This window comes from Salminus brasiliensis, chromosome 4, assembly GCF_030463535.1.
Source record: "Salminus brasiliensis chromosome 4, fSalBra1.hap2, whole genome shotgun sequence".
In the NCBI taxonomy this organism is placed as follows: Eukaryota; Metazoa; Chordata; class Actinopteri; order Characiformes; family Bryconidae; genus Salminus; species Salminus brasiliensis.
Genome location: NC_132881.1, coordinates 7862409 through 7881991, shown reverse-complemented (window position 1 = coordinate 7881991; position 19583 = coordinate 7862409). Strand labels below are relative to the sequence as shown.

The window sequence follows — 19583 nt, the reverse complement described above, 5'->3', positions numbered from 1 at the left end:
GTCACGTTGAGGTCAACAATTATAAAAACTACAGCTCAGACAGTAGAAAGGAAAATCTAAATAACTTCAGGACAATTTAGGAGACTGGGGAGGGGGAGGGTGCACTATTCTACTGTGCAGCAACACCCACATCACCGATATTTCCTGCCTTCTCAACACAAAATTAGCATCAGAAGTTTTTAAAAGGAAATTTTAAAACAAGACAACAACAAAAAAAACTCAAAATAAAACATTAAAAATGTGTTTTCCCCCAATATGGGCCCTTTAAATGCTCTTACCTGATCAGCCACATTGTACTACCTATAAAAATCCAAGGTAACACACACAACTAACAGAAGCAATGTTTAATTAAAAAGAAAAAATAAATTGAAGGAATGTGGAAGAACTATTGCCTTGTGTGATGAATCCTTGCATTCCTCGCTAGGATGCAGCTATAGGTTAGTTCTTCTCAAATTACCAGGTAAACAAAATCATCCATTCCATTCACACACTCCAATTTACACATTTATTTTCAAGAAATATTTAAATATTTTGAAAAACAAACAAAAATGCATTGAAACCATAGCAGAATTGGTTTTAGATAGTCAGATCATGACTGAAATCCCTATATTAAATACCTTTTTTTCTTCTGTACCGATTTTTTTTCCTTTATAATGCAAACCCTTAGTTTCCCTGTGAACAAAGGCACATTGCTGTGAACATATATCAATGTGTAAGAGCTGTGTGAAATTAGTTTAAAATACACTTTTATACTCATTCATGCAACTTATCGGGGACGAGGGGGGAAAAACATCAGGAGGAATCAAGCACCCAAATCCAAGCAATAAAACCCAGGTGAATGACATGATATACAAAGCTTTCAAAACACAAAATACCAGCAAAAAAGGTCCTCAGATTCAGAGAAGAACAAAAAAAAAAATCTTAACCACAATCATTTAGAGGCTCCCTTCCTGACAGAATTAGTGTCAACCAGTCCATTGTTTTTGGTTTTATCTTTGATGAAAAAAGGACTTCTTGTTGGTACCAGGTGTTTTTTGTTTTTTTTTTTTGTTTCTTTTTTTTGGTTTCCCACACATGTACGGTGTTAGGGAGCAGGAGCAGCATTTGCAGTGTATGGCAGAAAAAGAAAAAAAGAAAAGAAAAAAAAAAAAGTCTTGACAAAGTTTAAGGGCTTTTAAGATTGTGTAGTGGCCACAGCAAAGTCTCATCACTGCTGAGAGAGAAGAGCATTGCGATTGGCTTTCATCTTCTCTAGGCGCTTCACTAGATGGTTGTTGGTCATCTCCATCTCCTCAATTTTGTCCAGGGCTGTACGCAGCTGCAGAATGAACGATACCATATGCAGGGGTTAACATTTCAAAAGTTGTAACTAAAGTAACTCGAATTGCAGACGCTGAAGGGATCAAATAAAATGAGGAATACAAGCCATGTTTGTGTCTCTTCTTGGACAAAATTACTACAATAAATATATTCAAACTCGTCAGGTGGGCAATCAGCAGTCGAGTTTTCATCCAAGTGTGCTGGCTACCTAGCGATGCTGCATCAGTGGCAGGTCAACAAAAGGCACATGTGCTACATGTGCTAGTCTTCACCCTCCAGGTGTAGGGGGCATTGCTATAACAGGGCTGTGGGTTCGATTCCCGGGCTCGGCAAGCTGCCACTGTTGGGCCCTTGAGCAAGCCCCTTTACCCTCTCTGCTCCCCGGGCGCTGGAGTTGGCTGCCCACCGCTCTGGGTGTGTGTATGTTCACTACCACAGATGGGTTAAATGCAGAGGACACATTTCGCTGCACAGTGTACAGTGACAAATACGTGCACCTTTACCATTACCTTTTTACCTTTACCTGAAAGGCTTATGTTAGCTTATAAGTATTGGAGCCATAGTGCTTGGACCCCGCTGATCGCTACTGGCAGCTGCATTTGTCAAAGGTCCCTTAGCAGCTCACAGTGACTACAGCTTTAAATAGCAGAAATAATCAAATTCAGATCAAATTGAAACATCATCAGTAGAAACAAATCCAACTTCACTGTTCACGAATAAAAGAGCTTAGTTTCAATTCGCTGCTGTAGACAAAAACCATGAGGACCTACTTTTGGGAAGATACTGCAAAGGTCATCTTAGTTCTGACAGACTTACAGGAATTAAATACTACATATGTATTTGTCTGTATGTTTTTAAAAGAGGTAAAAGGTAAAATATATGTGGAGGTATGCACATTGTACATGTTCTGTTGGATCCTTACCTCCCTCTGAAGTTTTCTTTTCTCAGCTTTCAGCTCATCCTCAACTTTCTCAGAGTTATCAGCTGCTGCTTTATATCTTGACACCTGGCCTTCAAGTCTGCTGACCTACAAACAAAAAATATATATATTATATTAGGAGAACAGCTGGTTCAGTGCCTCACCCAAGGACCCAACAAATGAAAGCTTTCAATCTTTAAATCAATAATGCAGCGCTCCAAACCCCTATATTAAGAAAAGAAAAAAAAAAAAAAAAAAGACATACTTCAAATTAATTTCATCAAATGTTTTTCTCTCAGAGGACATTGTAGAGTTCCCATGCATTATGAAGCAACTTACATTCTGTTCCATTGTACCCATTTCCTGTTCTGCCTTTGAGAGCTTGAATTTGTATTCACTAATTTGTCTGTTGGCATCTCCTACAAAAGACAAAAAATAATGTTTTGAGGCTCCAAAAACAAATTCTGTAACATACTTGTGCAGAAGAAGCATTAACAGAGATCAACAGTGCAAGTACATTTTATTATAATTTTTTTTAATAAAATGTATGTGTGAAGGTACTTATACAGAAGCAAATACAGTGGTGGAAAAAATGTGGTTACTACAGACTTATCTTCATAAGTGATAGATGATCTGGATGATCAGAATTTAAAAATTTGTATCCTGTATGAATATTTAAAGTAAAATTGTCTCTGACAATAGAAGTCGCAATTAATATTTCAGTAACTTTTAAATCATAGGGAATTTATATTTATTTACAGTGACCTCTAGAACAAATGTCCTCTCTGTAAAGGCTTATATATATATATATCTCGTAATCTCCCCCATTTTGCCTGATGACTAATGGTGCATGTCATTTTATATTTCTATCTCAGCAAAACTGGCAGCTATAGCTGATCACATAAGACTGCAAATATTCAAGTGTGGTTTAAAAAGCTAAACATATGTAAACCGTTTGTGAGTGTATACATCTATAAGCTGTGCATAAATGTGCTTACTCTGCATTTCAATTAAGTGCAGGTCAGTGCCGTTTTCCATCCGCTCTCCGTCTGTGTAAACACTTTCCATCTTAGAATGTTTCTGTCGCTCTTCATCCAGCTGCATTTTGAGTTTCCTGATCTGCAAGATGTTTAAAAAACAAAACACACGAGTTTTATTCAATGTACACGACAGTACACATACACAACTGACTGACAAAAAATACCATAGTCATACCTGGGCTAAGAGTTCATCTTTTTCCTCAGCAAGCTTTCGTAGCCGAACATCTGTATAATTAAAAAGATAATGATAAAAAATACAAAATATGAATTAATATTCAATATAATGACCATATTATACCAACTACACTGTGGGTCAGGGATTACACAGCATTCTGAATGGAGGTTCTCTATTGAGAGAAACAATAAATCAAATACTTCTTGACTAAATGGCTTAATCCCTGTATGCACAGCTTATTTAATTGCCATAGAAAAGCACAAAACCATCCATCTGGCCTCACTAAAGCTGATGGCTGATTGCCATCCAATCCTCACAGCAAAGTTACAATATCTAACATAAGGTGTTTTCAGAAGAGTTCCTCTAAAATCAAAGGTACAAGAAGGCGTAATGTTGGGTGAGCAGGTCTACAAACATTTTAATAATAATAAATAAATAAAAAGGTTTACATGAGCCCAACAGATATCCTCCAACAGCTCACAAAGCCTCTACTCTTCTGTAAATAATGTCTGGTTATAGTCAAGTCAAAGATTTGCACATTTATTAAAAGTGCAGCAGCTCAAATGCTGAGCAGAGAGAGCTGAGCAAATATACGAGTAGTGATTTCTATAGTGGCAAAACTCATCTCTGACTGATCTACTCAAATAACACAAAACTAACAGGCCTCTGACTAGGGTCAGCTAGCAATGCCTAAAATTAGAATCAAGCACTGTGACGTAGCCTTTAGCTGCAACCAGCTGCCAGATAATCTCAGATATGTCTCAAATTTGGCAATCCTGAAGCCAGACTAAACTTACCTTGTATATTTTTAAATTTGTGTTTGAAATGTAACCTATTAATGGGTTTTATGAGCACAGTGTAGCAAAAAAATAAAATAAAATAAAAAATAAATAAATTATATATATATATATATATATATATATATATATATATATATATATATATATATATATATATATATATATATATATAATCTGTCCTTGATTTCTTTATTTCAGAATGGTAGTTACTAGCCTAATACTGCTAACAATCAATGCCTTTAAACCAGTTTGAGCTTAATGGCCCTATCTTAAACCCTGTGCAAGGCATGTTGGGATGCTCATTGCTATCTTACACCCTGCCGACAGTCTATTTTCATGCCTTCCGCCTGCGCCACTTAAATAGCAACAGTGTGAATATGTCTATGCAGATGGGCGTGGTGGTCTTAAAATAAGGTGTGTTCAGGTAAATTTGTTGGCGTGTCGCTATCTTGGCAACGGAAAACACAGGTGCACCACTGACTGAAAACAACCTAGACAGACGTCCACAGGCAGACGTTGTGAATGGTCAACACAGGCGTGTTACACCCCCACTTTGTACTGTTGAATAAGCAATTCGTCAAAGTCAGACCTTAGGACATGCCTTTTGTCATGCAAGGCGTGCTTTTCCTGTCCCTACGATAACAAAGACACTTGTCCTAAGTCAAGCTGCACGGTGTATGGCTGATCGCTAAAATAGGGCCCTAAATACTAAAATGTCCATCTATGGCATTTTTCTGAAAATTCTGTAAACAAATTGAGCAGACATCAAACATGCCTTGGCTGATAGCTAATAAACTATTCCTCTATCCAAGAATGCATCTTTACTGTCTCAGACTTACCCAGAGGTCCATCTCCAGCTGACTCCAGGACTTGTGCAGCTTCCTGTGTGACAACGGTGATCCCTGAGGTTGGGGGCTCATGGTTAACATCACCATTGGGGGTACCGTCAGGAATGATGACCAGTCCATGTTTCTGCAGGAAGCAGGACGATGAGGTTTAGAGGGAGAATGAATCATCCGCAAATAATCTGGAAACTAATTTACAGTGCCGTTATTTTTTTGATTAAACACATTTTAATAAACAGGACTTGGGAATATGGTGCTAGAAGGAAAAAGTGCTTTAAAGCAAGGTTTTCTCTAACTGGTCACCAAGAACCTCCCAGATGGCCAAATGTGGACCGTCTGGGGGTCCTGATGTCCAGCTTGAAAACCACTGCTGTAGAAAATGATTCATTAAGAAATTTATTAGAAAACCAAACACAGATCATCTTTGGCAGAGCTCCACACCACAAGCCTTTTTGGCACCTTACATTCTTACAAATAATCTATGAGTCATGGGGGAAATGTTAACAACGTACAAGAAGTCACAATAAGACACATTCTTCCTAAGACGATACTGTTTTGGGGGGTTTTTGTGTGTCCTTTTCTGGATTTATCAGGCTCCATCACTGACATACCTCTACTGCTTTGGATTTCCCCTTGAGGTCAGCCAGCTCATCTCTGAGCTCGTCCCTCTCATTCCTAATGCAATCAAAGTACTCTTTCTGCCTCTCTAAGGCCTGGCCAAACAGCAGGGCAGGAAAAGAGAGAAGAGGCATGAGGAGAACAAGTGGAGAAGGGAAGGCCACAAAGACGCAAAGGCAACATGTAATGGTCAGCATGCACAGAATGAAAGTAGATTCACATTCTCGAACACACGCAAACAGTCGCAAGCACAGATAGACAGCAAGAAACAGGATGGCAATACATGCCTATTCAGGCAAGAGAGCGAGCGCTCATACAGACAGTGCATCAACACCAACTGACTGGTCAGAGAGAGGAAGAGGAAAGCAGAGAGAAATACAAGAGTATTTAGAGTGAATGTGTTGTTTCTGCTCGTGTGTGCCTTAACTGATCTATTGGAAAATCTACTTATACAATAAAATGCATAGATAAATAAATGACACCCTGCCACCAGCTAGGGTAGTGGTGGTAGGGTGCCAAGATGTGTCAATTGATAACTGATTTATATTTTTCTCTCACACACAAACTACATTCTGACAGACTGCAGCAAAATGCATTCTGCATGCACATCACCACACTCAGTTGGAAGCATCTGGTTACCTGGTGTCTTAAAGACGCTTTTCATCAGACTGCTAGCAATATACAGTTGTGAGAAAAAGTTCATGAACCCTTTGGAGTGAGTCAACTCCATCTCTATAAGAACCACCCCTAAAAAGTGATCTGACCTTAACAAATAATAACACTAAATAAAAGCCCTCACTGATCGAACACAACACATTTTACAAGGCCGTACACTTAAGTGTTTCTACCAATGGAGAGATACACACTTGTATTTAGAAGCAGGTGTCTAACTAATGCTTTCTGTAACTGCTCATGAGCTCTGGGCAGTGGATACAAGCCCATTGTTAGAACTTTTTCAACCAATTTATGCTCAAAGAAACACATAGAATAAATAAACTTCATATCCTCCTATAGCACATACAGCCACTACTCACAGCCATGAACAGTGTGAGGAACTGTGTTACCATTGATCACACACTGTTTCCCATTCACTCTTCGTTCCATACAGTGCATGCATGGAGACTAAGAGGCAAAATCAGCTCATCTGGAATTCATCATAGTTCACCATGGGCACATTTACATGGAACAGCCCCTTTAACCTACAGCAATGTGGCCTGCACATTCACACTGAAGTTATAAGGAGCGATGTTAATAGCACAGTGTAGCAGTAATGGAACTGAATACTCTGGATAAGAGTATCAGCTAAATGCCATGAACATTTTAAATTAAAAACAAGAAAAAAAAATTACAAATAAATTTAAAAAATGATATGGCAATGAAAAATGTTGTATATTATCACTGTCAAGCAAAAAACCCAAAAGGGGAAAAAACTTAACTTTCAATGGAAATCAACAACAACAAAAATAAGCTTTACTGGTCCAAAACCCCCCCCAAAAAACCCCAAATGTCTAGATTCAAATTATGTAAAAAAGTCAAAAACAACGTTTTTTTTTTCCTGAAATTCTTTTAAAGATATTTTTCTGAATGACAGTAGCAATATGTATGTTTAATGACCAAGATCAGATCACATTTTGGGATGTGAGCAACTAATATCAAATCACTACAGCTAACTTTTCACAAGACCTTTTCACACAACTGTAAACACACAAGAACTGACAACCAACTCTACCGAATGTAAATTAGAACATGCAACGTGTGCTTCTCTCCAACTTGGCTGAAGGCTCCAAGTGAAAGAGTATTTTAGTTTTTAGCGTTCTGTTATTTCTTCCACTTTTTGTCCTAAAATCTTCATACCGCAATCTTTTTGTCCTTCCAGTTAACAGTTTCCTGCAGGTCAAACACCTCTCTGGTGAGGGTATCTAACTTGAGCTGTACGTTCTGGTTCTCCTAGGACGGCATTATACAAATGGAAAGCCATGGGGTGGGAGAGGGGACAGAAAGAGGACAGAATCAAGACAGAGGCAATGAGGAATCAATACAATGATGGCGCTGTACACAAGACAAGAGACAAAAAATTGAGAGAAAGCAAACTAGAAAGTGATGAGTATGAGAGCAGGTGGACCAGAGATCTCAACCTCACATCTTCTTCAAAATACCTTTTGCAACTTTGATACCATGTGATTACCAGTCTAAAAAGAGGATTTTCTGCTTTTCTGCTCCTTGCAAAGTTCTGTATCAAGTCGAAATCTCACCTCGATAAGTTCATCACGCTGGCGGATGCCCTCTTTTAGCTCCTCTTGTTTATGCTGCAGGACGGTACATGTATGCTTTTGCCTTTCCAATTCCTGAAAGTCAAGATAAGATTCATGCTTAAAGGTGTTAGATTATTGTTGTAGGGTGATTTTAACACAAATACTGTTTCGTTGATAATAGTTTGCAAAAAATGAACAATTACAATGGCTGATTATGACTATTCTAATATGCTTTTATATTTCACACTCACACACACACACACACACGTCTGGGACTTCTGGTCATTAAGCAGCATTTTTATCTACTGCCTTGTGGGAAGACATACAAATTCTGCTAAAAAAATATATAATAATAATAATAATAATTAAAAAAATAAATAAACTAGGGTCCCCTTAACCAGCACGTGCATATAATAGGTTGCCCATTACAGAACTGTATTTTGTATATAGTTTTTTGGAGTGATGAACACCACAGAACCGATGAAGACATCGGCCAGTTCTTATGCCGGCCAATGAAAGTAGTTACATCATTCAAAATGGCTTTATGCAGGCATCAGCCATTCTTGATGCTGACTGTTTTGCAATCAATGTTTGTACATGGAGAAGTTGGGAGATTTGGAAGGCAATAATATTGTGGCACAGTTTTTAGTGACTGGCTGCAAGCGAGATAAGTCATATCTTCAGGAATTTGAACATAAGTGCTTTTTCTTTTAGCTTTAAATTTGCTTTACAAAACAGTGCCTACATGGAAACCTACTATAGCACAAATTATATTTGGTCTTAAAGGAAGATCGGATTTTTTGCCATATTATCTCTAGCTATTGTGTCTCATAACAACCCCTAATGGTCAAATAAACATGATGCAGTAAAAGGCAACTCTTTACATGACTAAGGCATCGGTACCTTTGACTTTTCTTCCGTTTCCCTGCGTAGTTCTGACATTTGCTCCTCCATTTCCTCGATAACGTCCTTAAGTGTGTCCACCTGGTAGATAAGGTTTGCCTTATCGTTGTCAAGTTGTGCATTAGATACCATGGCCTTCTTATACTTCTCTTCCACTTCAGACAAGGACTCCTGCAAGTACAAGAATGTCTTTTTTTTAAAAACTGCAAGTTCGTTCAAATTGCTAAACGCTGTCTTCTAGGTGCTTTGACTATTTAGGGTAAAATAAACAATACAACCAGTATATTAAAAAAATAAAATACCGTTATCAATGGCCCTGAAAATTGAAGGCTTGGGAAAAAACTGTAATTATAAAAAGCACAGCTAAACAGAATAAAACATCAGTTTAGTAATGCCAATTTTAGAGTGAAAACTAGCTAACATGCAGGGTACATTACACATGTATAACATTTTAGACTTAGTCTTTGAAATACTACCAAGGTGGTTTAAAAAAAAAAAAAAAAAAGGAAAACTTTTTTGTCAGGTCTGTCTGTTCAGATTTACTAGCCAGGGTTTAAAAGTGAACATCACTGGTCTAAAATGAATGGTGACTGTGAAGTTAATAACCGCAGCTCTCCAAACTCTTTGAGAGGTAAGCATGCCACATCCAGGTCAGAAACCAGGTCAGAAACTAGGTCAAAAATCTTGTCCTCCTGAAAAGAACTGAGTGTAGCATTAGGTCAAGTCTCTGGCTGTACTCGATAGCAGAACACTTGATTTTGGTTATTCCAGGCTGACCCAGGGCGCTGACCTTGCCACCAATTAGGTTAAGAGGCTAAAGGTGGTTTTCAAGTCAAGTCAGAATTAGACAGTTTCATGCGAGGTTCATGCTTTCACACAGGAAGAAGAGTAGGGCTGTCACTATTGATTTGACCGTAATCTTCATATTTTGCTGACTGATCATCACAGTTCAGAAAACCATGCACTGCGTATTTTCAGAGCAGGTACATTCTACTCAGGATTTTAGCTGAACAGTGCAATTGTGACAGCCCTAGAGAAGAGTGCCAAAATCAGGGGCCGGGGGGTGTGGGGTGTGTGGTGAAGATAGAAGCTTTGGGTGGGTGGGGGTTAGTGGGATTATCACTCCACAGAGAGGAGGAAGACAAGGCATGCACTGAGCTCAGGCCCCTCTACCTTCAGCTCTTTAAGCCCCTGCATGTATCGCCCCTCTACATCCTGAATCTGGTCCTTTAGATCATAGATGTCCTGTTGGGGAGATTGGAGGAGTGACTGGGGTGAATGTGAAAGGAAAAGCAGGAGAATCATGGAAAGACTTCGGCGCACACACTGTCGCTGGAATCACTGTATACACATACGGGAAGGTTTATTCACCCACCTACAGAGCTATACACCAGGGCTTGTACAGGCTTTACTTTGAGAAACTGACAGAACAGCATAACCAACACCCAGGCATTCAGAGCCAGATAGAAAAAGAAAGAAAGAAAGAAAGAAAGAAAAAAAAAAAAAGATAACCTGGCAGGCGTTGTTCAGACAAACCTCCCGAATCCTTCTGAACCGTCACAGAGAGTGGTGTACAACTTAACACATTTAGATTTTTGCTAAATTAAGCAACATCGCAGTTTAAAGTGAGAAGAAAAGACAGAACGTAACCCATAGGAAATGTTACCTGAAACAGAGGGGCTATTTTTCTCTGCAAAACAGCAAATATCAAGATGAAACTGAAATATTTTAAATGAATGACAGTTCCAGCATGTTTTGGACGAATAAAAATGTCAAAAATCCTTTTCTGAATTTATACAGGGAGGTATAGACTAATTGTATAGTCGTAATACATAAAGCATGACAAAGTATACAGTAAGAGATGCTCTTAACGCTCAACACAGCGTCTGATTACGGATTAAGTCCACCCCCCCAACAGAAAGACCCAATCAGCTTGCTGGTTACACCTCCTTAATGTGGAGGTCTGCACAAGTCTGTAGAACAAGATTTATTTATTTATTTTAAATGTGCATTTTTGTGCAAAACACTACAAACTATTCTGGAGATTTTCTCAGATTTGTTAAGAGATTTTAAATACTTTTTGAAACAGTAATTTGGTCATTTGAGTATTTTGGGCTCTCCTCGTTCATCAAGACCGAGGCCTGACTAGTGTGACTGGAAATAACTGCCTAGTGGCATTACAAGTATGGCCCCGCCGAGTGAACAGACAAGCCCATCAGGGAATAAGTGGTGCAGACTAAATGGTGGTGTATTACAGAACTTTCTATCTATGCCAAGCTCAGTAATCAAAAGTTACTTTCATGGTACAAACAGTCTTCAGGCTTAAAATCAAGAAATGTTCTGTTATGCAGCTGCCAAAACCCTCGAATGATAATGAGAGGTGTAATTAAAGTGTTGATGGATATCAGATCAATTTCAGCAGAAAGTGTAGTCCTTTAACAAATGTAGTCTAAACGGGCGCGCACACTCACTCAGGTTGGTAATGCTGTATTTCTTCCTGCTGGGGAGTGTTTGACGAGTTCAGACATGACCGCCTACTTTCAGATGATCACCTTAGGTGAAGAGCTTCAGTTAAAACCTGGTGTCAGCAGATTGTCATATCAGACAAGGATAAGGAGGAAATGTGTATAGTGCCATCACTAATGGCAGTAAGGAATTTTAAAGTAAAGAAAATTTGACTGGAATCTGTTGACTAAAGGAAAAGCCTTCCCTTTAGTACACGTTTCAGTGCGCCGGCCTGTGCCTTGCTCTGCAAGCGTATTTTTATGCTGTGTTGAAAAAAAAAAAAAGGAAAACCCAAATGACAGGTGAGAGAAAATGATCCAGTATCAACATTTACTTCAGTCAATAGGTAATCAGCAGTCAGATCAGTGATACCATTTTACACTAAAACACACTGTTTAATGTCCATCTCCATCACTTTTCCCCATTCAGATTATCACATTATCCACATTAGGATCATCAACCAGATTTGTCATCATCGGTGTCAAGATAGCAAAAAGGCAAACAAAAGAAGAAAAGCAAAAACATCTGGCTTTACTACCTGGCCAAACCAAATGAATGGGCCACTGGACTACTGTTATGTAAAAGTTTACTGTTATGTATAATAAGGTGTGTTAACTTATGAATGCACTTTATTCACCTGTTTAAACCAAGAAACATATACAGTAGACTGGTTGGATCGATTCAGAGGAAACTGGTATAGCTGGTGTTGATATAGCTTCACTGGACAATTTGGAAAGGGCAACAAATTTGGACTGAAAGCAGTTAAAAACTTTCCCTTCTTTTGAGCTGCATGGCACTAGAATCATTTAGATATACACCTTGCAAATTTTCCAGTCCAGCAAAACTGAAAGCTCCACTGCAAAAACAACAGATGATGTGAATTTTCCCAGTCAAGTATCAACTTCCCTTCACATGTGAGCCCTCTCGGAAATTTCACAGGAAATCTGATTTAAACATTCACTTGCATTCACACACTTAACCCTTTCCTGTTTAATCACATATAAAAAATTATGTTTGAAAGGGAATAAAAACTAAATAAAAAATGGGTCAAAAAAAAAATAATAAAAATGAAGACACACAGACTCTCTAAATGCGACCAGCCCTTTTAACAGGTCTTGTTGCATAAAACGTACATTTTAATAGTCATCCAATGGGCTTCAGGGTTAAAGTCATTAAAAAAATCTGATTTGCAAAAGCTCTAGAAACTGAAAGGATGACCTTAGCACTATTTCACTGTGCTGTTATATTAGCTCAGTTCATTTATGTGCTTATTGTGGACCTGGATTTATTTGATGGATAGATTTGGTCTTAGTTTTAAATCTATGCAGCCAAAATAACAGCGTCGACTACCTGTGGTTTTCTATTTACTCAACTTTACACTAAAAACACCACTAATGATAGACCGTGTCTTACCCTCAGTTCACTGAGAGAGGCGTCAGGGTCAGCAATGACACTGGACATGTCGCCACTGCCCCGTCTGGAAGAGGTGCCGCCCAGAGAGGCCAGAGAGGCAGCAGAGAGGCCTGGTGTGGCACATCGAGATGATGGCTGCAACACACAGGGTTAGAGACATTAGGAATCAGCCTGAAGGTGTGATGTGCATGGATTTTGTCAGCCAAGCACATATACACTTCATTTATTGGCTAATAAAAAGAACAAAGGGATGACATTAGACCTAATAGCTTATTATCAGGAAATCTCTCCAAGCTAGTGCAACCAGGAGAAAAATAAAATAGCATGTACCCATGCAAACAAGTCCTTTACACTGCAGTATTACAAGTAGAAACTTTCACCATGCCTGCCTTTAACACATCACCTTCAAGAACTGACTGTTATTGCTGCTTAATGTGTCAAACCAACCCCTTTACAGATGCCATTCTAACGAGATAGCCGTTATATGCCATTTACTTCCCTTCATGGTTTAATGCGCCGACAAATGCACCAGTCTGCACTAAACCTTGATTTGGGGATCAGTAAGCCATTATTTGGATTTAGAAGAATACTTTAAATAGCTGACCTACCAGTTTTCACATCTTGGCAAGGCAGCAATATTTTCCTCTATAAAGTCCTTGAACAAGATAATGGAATTTAAAACCATATATGGTCACTTTTAGAGTGTTCACTCCATTCACTTAGATTAGCTTAGTTGTAGTTGTAGCAACAAGATAAAAACTATGCCCCATAATTAAATTGAATTGACCTATTCCAACGTAAAAATGGTGAAAGGAAAAAATAACATTACATAACTAGAATAACTCACTTTTTAAACATTCTGCTTTATCTAGCCAGAGGCATATGTGGTGTCACAAGTACCTATTAACTGGAAGAACTGCTCCTTAGTAAATATGTGCTGTTCACTGAATTATAACACTACTGCATTTCAATGAGGCCAAAATTTGGAGCGAACACAGCTTACAGCTTTCTATTTAGGGCTGATAAATGACAACCCAGGTGCTCACATTTGTGATATGATGTGCTTCATTTCTAAATCGGTCTCATTTGTGTGTTCTCCGACAACAGCGAAATGTGATGAGTGCAGAACTAAAAATAGATCATGAATGATCCCTTACAGACCCCAAAAGAATTAACACTATAAAAGCAAAATATTAAATGTGAAGAAATGGAATTAGGTCAAATCTACAGAAGGGAAACTGTGCCCATACTTAAAATATTTAAAAGATAAAGCTTAAGTTTCATTTTTTAAACATGTTGATGCAGAATTTAAAATGATGCCAGCAAACAATGGCTGTAAATCATACTCACCCGACTGAAGGAGTCGGAGAACTGCTTGTCACACTTCTCTTCCAACTAGAAAAGATGATAAATAAATAAATAAAATACATGTAGTATTTATATAAATAGTATAAATAGTATGTGTGCTCATGGAGAAGCAAGGTTCTCTCTGAAAACCTGCAAATTAAAACTGCTGATGGTTGTGTTTCCAGCATCCCAAGAATCACAAACACTGCTATTATGTTGCCTTAACATACACAAGATTTCCCAGACAAAAGCCCAAGAGCCTTTAGCAACAATGCACCCCAAGACAATAAGGCAATAAGGTACACAGCTCTTTTCCTTAAAAGGTAGAAATGTCATCCCAGAATTTTGACCTTGATCAGGATAGCAGAAAAAAATAATCTCCAAGGTTTGTTGGATTGAAGACAATCATTAATAATCATACAGCTAAACAAACATCCTAACATTTCAAACACATCGCCTTTTTCATGAAAACAAAGATCTTCAAACATTAAATAAAATACATACAAGTACCTCAGTTACAAACAAATACCAGACAAAAACAGTGAGACTAAGAACACAAATACAAAAGGAGTTCTCAAACTTTTTGTCCTAAAATATAGTTGAAATTAGCATATGTGCAATTTGATTTGCTGACAGGCAGAACACAACAACATCAGCAGTATTAGTGTTTTTACATAAAGAACTCAAGTTGTAGAAGAGTATTACACTGTTTACCACACCGTGCTCCTGGAAAAAAACACTGACCGCTGCATTCCTCATGCAGCACTTTAGACTGCGGAGATAAGATACAGTACAACCAACTCTGAGACTAAGCAGACAAGCAGATGTTAGATGTTCACATGCAGCTTTGTTTTCTAGGGTTATTATAGTATACTGCAGGGTCCATTATGATCTTTATATGGATCTACATAAAACACACACACACACACACACACACACACACACACACATTTATTTTGTTGAGTTATGAATTCACACTGCTTAAAATTTTGAATAGAAGTGGGCATTTTACCCCCCCCCCTTCAAACATATATATTTGAACATCAAAATGAGAAAATCTGATAGTCATACGAATAAAAAATGATGACATATGGTATAATGCTTCAAATTATAGCAGTAATAAGAGGTCATCTGTAACTGATTGGTTAATTTAGTCATTTTATGTTGTCCTTATTAAACACAGAAAGGACCGAGAGGAACTACTGCAGGTATGACTGTTCAAATGTGTCACTATTGCTAGGAACATTTCCACATATAGCTTTCCTGCTTCATTCGAGACCTTTTTTGCATTCCAAGCTTCATTTAAGCCTCATTAAGTATTTAAATAAGGAATCTGTTTGAAGCAATTTTGAATTAATTTAGCAAATATCATTCAATCAGTAAAAAAAAGCTTATTTATCTACATGGTTAAGCTTTCAGATGTCGTGGAGAAACTGTCAGTTTCAGGTTAGCAGGTGTCCACAGCAAGACATGCAGCACACCATTGTGCCATCACTTACACTGTCCAAATCTGGGATGCTCAGATCATCTAAATCAGAAACAATACTCCCTCTGCGGTTGGAGCGACTGAAATAGTCGGCAGCAGTCGCGCTCACATCAGAAATGTCAGATGACTACAAGGCAAAGGCAAGTTAAAGATGAGTGGGGAATGAAAACGATACAAGCAATTCTGTATTTAATTTGCGTTAAGTAGCATCGTCAGCCAAAGTCAAACGCAGTATCCGTGACCAGCGACAACTCTGCGCATGGTCAAATGTAACAATAAGCACTGCACAATTTCACTGACAAGTTAGGATTGTACACCAGCTTCATCAAATGCCAAGTACACAAATAAAGGGTCTACAGGAGCTCTGTGGATGTAAAGTTTTTTTTAAATGTCTTTCCTAAAACAATGCCAGAGCCAAGAACAAATGTAGGAAACTTTATTTTGAGGAGTTTGGGTGTGAAGCCATTATGGATGTTCTAGTGTGCGCTAGTTTCTATGCAACTTTGCCTAAATAGGGCCATTGCCCCTGCTGGCTCACCACACTATCCCTTCTTCCACGGCTGAGGCGATCCTGAGACACAGTGCTGGCAGAGTCATCATCAGAAGAGCACTGGGAGATTATGAGAAAATAATAGTCATTTAAATATAATACCCTTCAGAGAGGAGACATGAACTCAAACAACAACAACTGTGGAGAACAATCACAAAACACTCAATGAACATCGGCTTATTGTCACGCACCACAGATTGTTATTATAATAATAATAAACAAACAAAAAATACCCATTTAAAAAAATGCCAGTTCAGCTAAAACAGTATGAGCTTCAGTCGTGCACCTTTTACTGCAAATTCTAATCTGAGATGAACACAGCCTTGTAGAAACATGCACACTTCCAGTGACAATGCTCTGTACAGCATCACCTACAAGGACTTCACACACTATTTTAAGATCAGGTCGTTATCAGTAAGCTTTTGAATTAATCAGTTCACTGCATGCGATCAAGAATTCCCATTGAACACACATTTAAACCACAAGGCAACTAGAATCCAAACACTAACGCTTAGAAGAAGACTCCATTCCAGCAACTGCCATTACATTTTAGTCAAGTAAACAAGTAATGGACTTTCATCCTGTAAAGATGCCAATTTTACATGCATTTGTGACCAGTGGCTAATCTTATAATTCTGAAATTAGTGATATTAAAAACATCTGGACAAAACTGGAGCTTCCAGAATCTAGTTTCGTTAGTTCTGTAATCACTGGCAGTTAACTGAACTGTTCTGATCGGGGCTCCGGATAAAAAATAAATAAACAAATAAATAAATAAATAATAATAATAAAGGTGCTTCTTGAGTAAAAATACAGGGTTCTTTTAACAATGGCATAAACAAAACACGTCTGGCTTCCAAAAAGAATCATTTTCATGAGGTTTACTGCATGTGGGCATGACTATGTTCTTAGTAATATAAGCACAACTGTCTAAAAAAAAACTGGAAAATTTAGGATTCAGGTTCCTAACTTCAACTCAACCCAAATCTGCGTGCTGGAAAACATCTCAATGTGTGTAGTTAGTGGGGACGTGGAGGTGATGCATGCTGCAAAGTTCTTACCACAGGACTACTGCGGGTAGAGCTGGCACCAGAAGAGTACCAGCTGCACTCAGATGGCTGTGGGGACAAGCATTCCATTCAGACGGGCTCCAAATGGTGCCTTGTTTTTCAGGGTTGACATCATAACATATAAGACTGTTCTGGATACTAACAAACACTTACAGCTCTTGAACTGTATGAGCCATAGAGACCATCGTCACATACTGAAGCCTGAGGGCACAAAAGTGGAGGTCCACCCTTCAGCAAAGACAACTTCAATCATTGAATAACTTTTCTCTTTAAGAAGTGTTACATACAGGGTGAAATCAGACACAAGCATGCTTATGGTATTTAATGGCACACACAAACCTAAACCTGGTATGTGACCTTCCCCAAAACTACCTTATTGGCTTGAAGGGCGTTTTTACACTAGTCCCAAATACACAAGTTGCTCCCAGGGTCGATTTCGGGCTGGTTTGGGGGAGCAGACAGCTTCCACACCTTAAGAGGACCAGACCAGAGTCCTCTTAAAGCAAATCCCAGAGCACCACTTTCAGGAGGACCATAGATCAGTGCTCTGGACCACACCTGGACTGACCAAACTCGTGGAGCAAGCGGACCCAGGTCCGGGAAAATAGCTCTAATGTGAAAACGCCCCAAGACCTGCTTCAGCCTGCAATTAGTCCTAATAATCAACTCATATGTTCAAGACCTCACCCCGACTACAACCTCCTCTTGACTGTAACTGGTTCTAATCACCATCTTGCTTGTTTTGAGACCATCTCTGACCGACCACCCTGTTCATTTTTTACCCATTCCATGAACATGATGGGTCATAACCACCCCTTTGTTAGCTTTGAGACCCCCTAATGACAGTGGCTACTTTGTTTTCCAGAGAACTACCCCTGACAGTGAAGGGTCTTCCCTCATGCTTAAAGGGCTGTGCCTGCCTTCTGCCTTTTTGAAGATACAAATAAAATAATGGAACTCTTTAAGGTCTTCAAGGTCGGAAGGCGGATACTCTACAGCAGGCCAAAGCAAGACAGAAGCAAAGTGGTTTACTTCGCCCTGTGTGCACGTACTCCCTCACTTCACTTCTAATCAGATCTAACAGCTCTTCTGCATGCAAATTCACAAACCGGCATATACAACTATCCATGTTTTACATGCAAATTACAAACTGACCAGGCTATAGCTGCGCGTCAGGCCTGTGGACACGGCGGTGGGCGTGGCCTGTGAGAGGAGGTGTGTGAGGGTTAGAGCACTGGGGACAGAACTAGGAGTCTAGACACATGCACATACACACGGAAATGCTTTTATATACCATTAGCATTACATATACGACATGGTGCAAAAGTCTGTTCAGTAAAAAGCTAAAATGTATTAATTTGGTGTGTTTTTAAAACCCACTTACTGCCTATTTTGTTTTATGGAAAAAAAGGTTTAAACAATTAAAAGTAAAAGTCGAGGACTTCACCAGCATTTAATGTCTGTACAGTATTTGAAGTCTAAATTTAAATGAAACAAACTTTAATCTCCAACCCAAAAAAATATGTATATGCATGTATGTAAGGTAACTTTTGGTAAAGAGCAAGATATTACAATCATTATCACCCCGGTTTTATCCTGGCTTTAAGAACGCTAGGTAAAAGTATAGGGGGGGGAAAAAACAAATAAACAGGCTTATTTAGTTGAAGTAAGTGCTTTAACTATTTAAGACAGTGAGAGAAAGAGTTCTGCAACATGAGGGACAATGTACAGTGAATGGACACATATGGACAACAGACAACTCAAAAACAAACCCGGGACTGATAGGTAGAGGCAGTAGAGGAGGAAGGAGGAGGAGGTTTGGAGTTCTTTAGACTGCTGTAGTTCCTTTGGTCATGATACAATCCAGTCTAAAGAGATGACACATCGAAAAAGCCATTAACAGAATGCAAATGCATGCACAGCAGCTTAGAGAAGTGGCTCAGGAAGTGGAACTGTGGAAGTGAAAGAAGAAGAAGAAGAAAAAAGGTACACATTGTGTCATAATGAAGTCATGAGAAGTGAAAAATTTTTAGGCAAACTAATGGATAAAAAAGAAAGAAGGGAAATGAAAGGAACTAAAACATCCCAAGCTCAACTTTGATCACTGACTAGACTGAATTAATCACATCCGGTTGAATATTCAGTACGTCAGTACCTGTCAATCGCCCATTACAGCGTCAGCAATTTCAACGAACCACAGATAAATTAAACATTAATGAAATCCAATCAGTTTCTTGTTACTATGCAGTTTAGAAAGTTTCTATACAGACATATATTTATAGTCTCTATAACTAGTCCAGACATTTTATGCAGTTTTTCCACACCCATCATACCGACCAC

At 38.6% G+C, this 19583-nt stretch overlaps 1 protein-coding gene across 5 annotated transcripts in view; it reads right to left on the bottom strand.

Annotated features, from left to right (window-relative positions):
* Positions 1 to 283: 283 nt before the first annotated feature.
* lrrfip2 (leucine rich repeat (in FLII) interacting protein 2) overlaps positions 284 to 19583 on the bottom strand; it is a 43381-nt gene continuing 24081 nt past the window's right edge. The window contains exons 6-20 of one of the 5 annotated variants that reach the window (XM_072677432.1): positions 17397 to 17444; positions 17235 to 17291; positions 16162 to 16233; positions 14141 to 14185; positions 12791 to 12925; positions 10046 to 10117; positions 8873 to 9043; positions 7970 to 8062; positions 5711 to 5812; positions 5094 to 5226; positions 3455 to 3504; positions 3238 to 3358; positions 2579 to 2658; positions 2243 to 2347; positions 284 to 1318 (exon numbers count right to left, since the gene is read on the bottom strand). In XM_072677432.1, coding sequence (XP_072533533.1) covers positions 1208 to 1318; positions 2243 to 2347; positions 2579 to 2658; positions 3238 to 3358; positions 3455 to 3504; positions 5094 to 5226; positions 5711 to 5812; positions 7970 to 8062; positions 8873 to 9043; positions 10046 to 10117; positions 12791 to 12925; positions 14141 to 14185; positions 16162 to 16233; positions 17235 to 17291; positions 17397 to 17444 — 1395 coding nt within the window. In that variant the 3' untranslated portion in view covers positions 284 to 1207. The remainder of the gene's footprint in view (positions 1319 to 2242; positions 2348 to 2578; positions 2659 to 3237; positions 3359 to 3454; positions 3505 to 5093; positions 5227 to 5710; positions 5813 to 7969; positions 8063 to 8872; positions 9044 to 10045; positions 10118 to 12790; positions 12926 to 14140; positions 14186 to 16161; positions 16234 to 17234; positions 17292 to 17396; positions 17445 to 19583) is intronic. The other 4 variants (XM_072677428.1, XM_072677429.1, XM_072677430.1 and 1 more) reach the window with 4 other exon arrangements.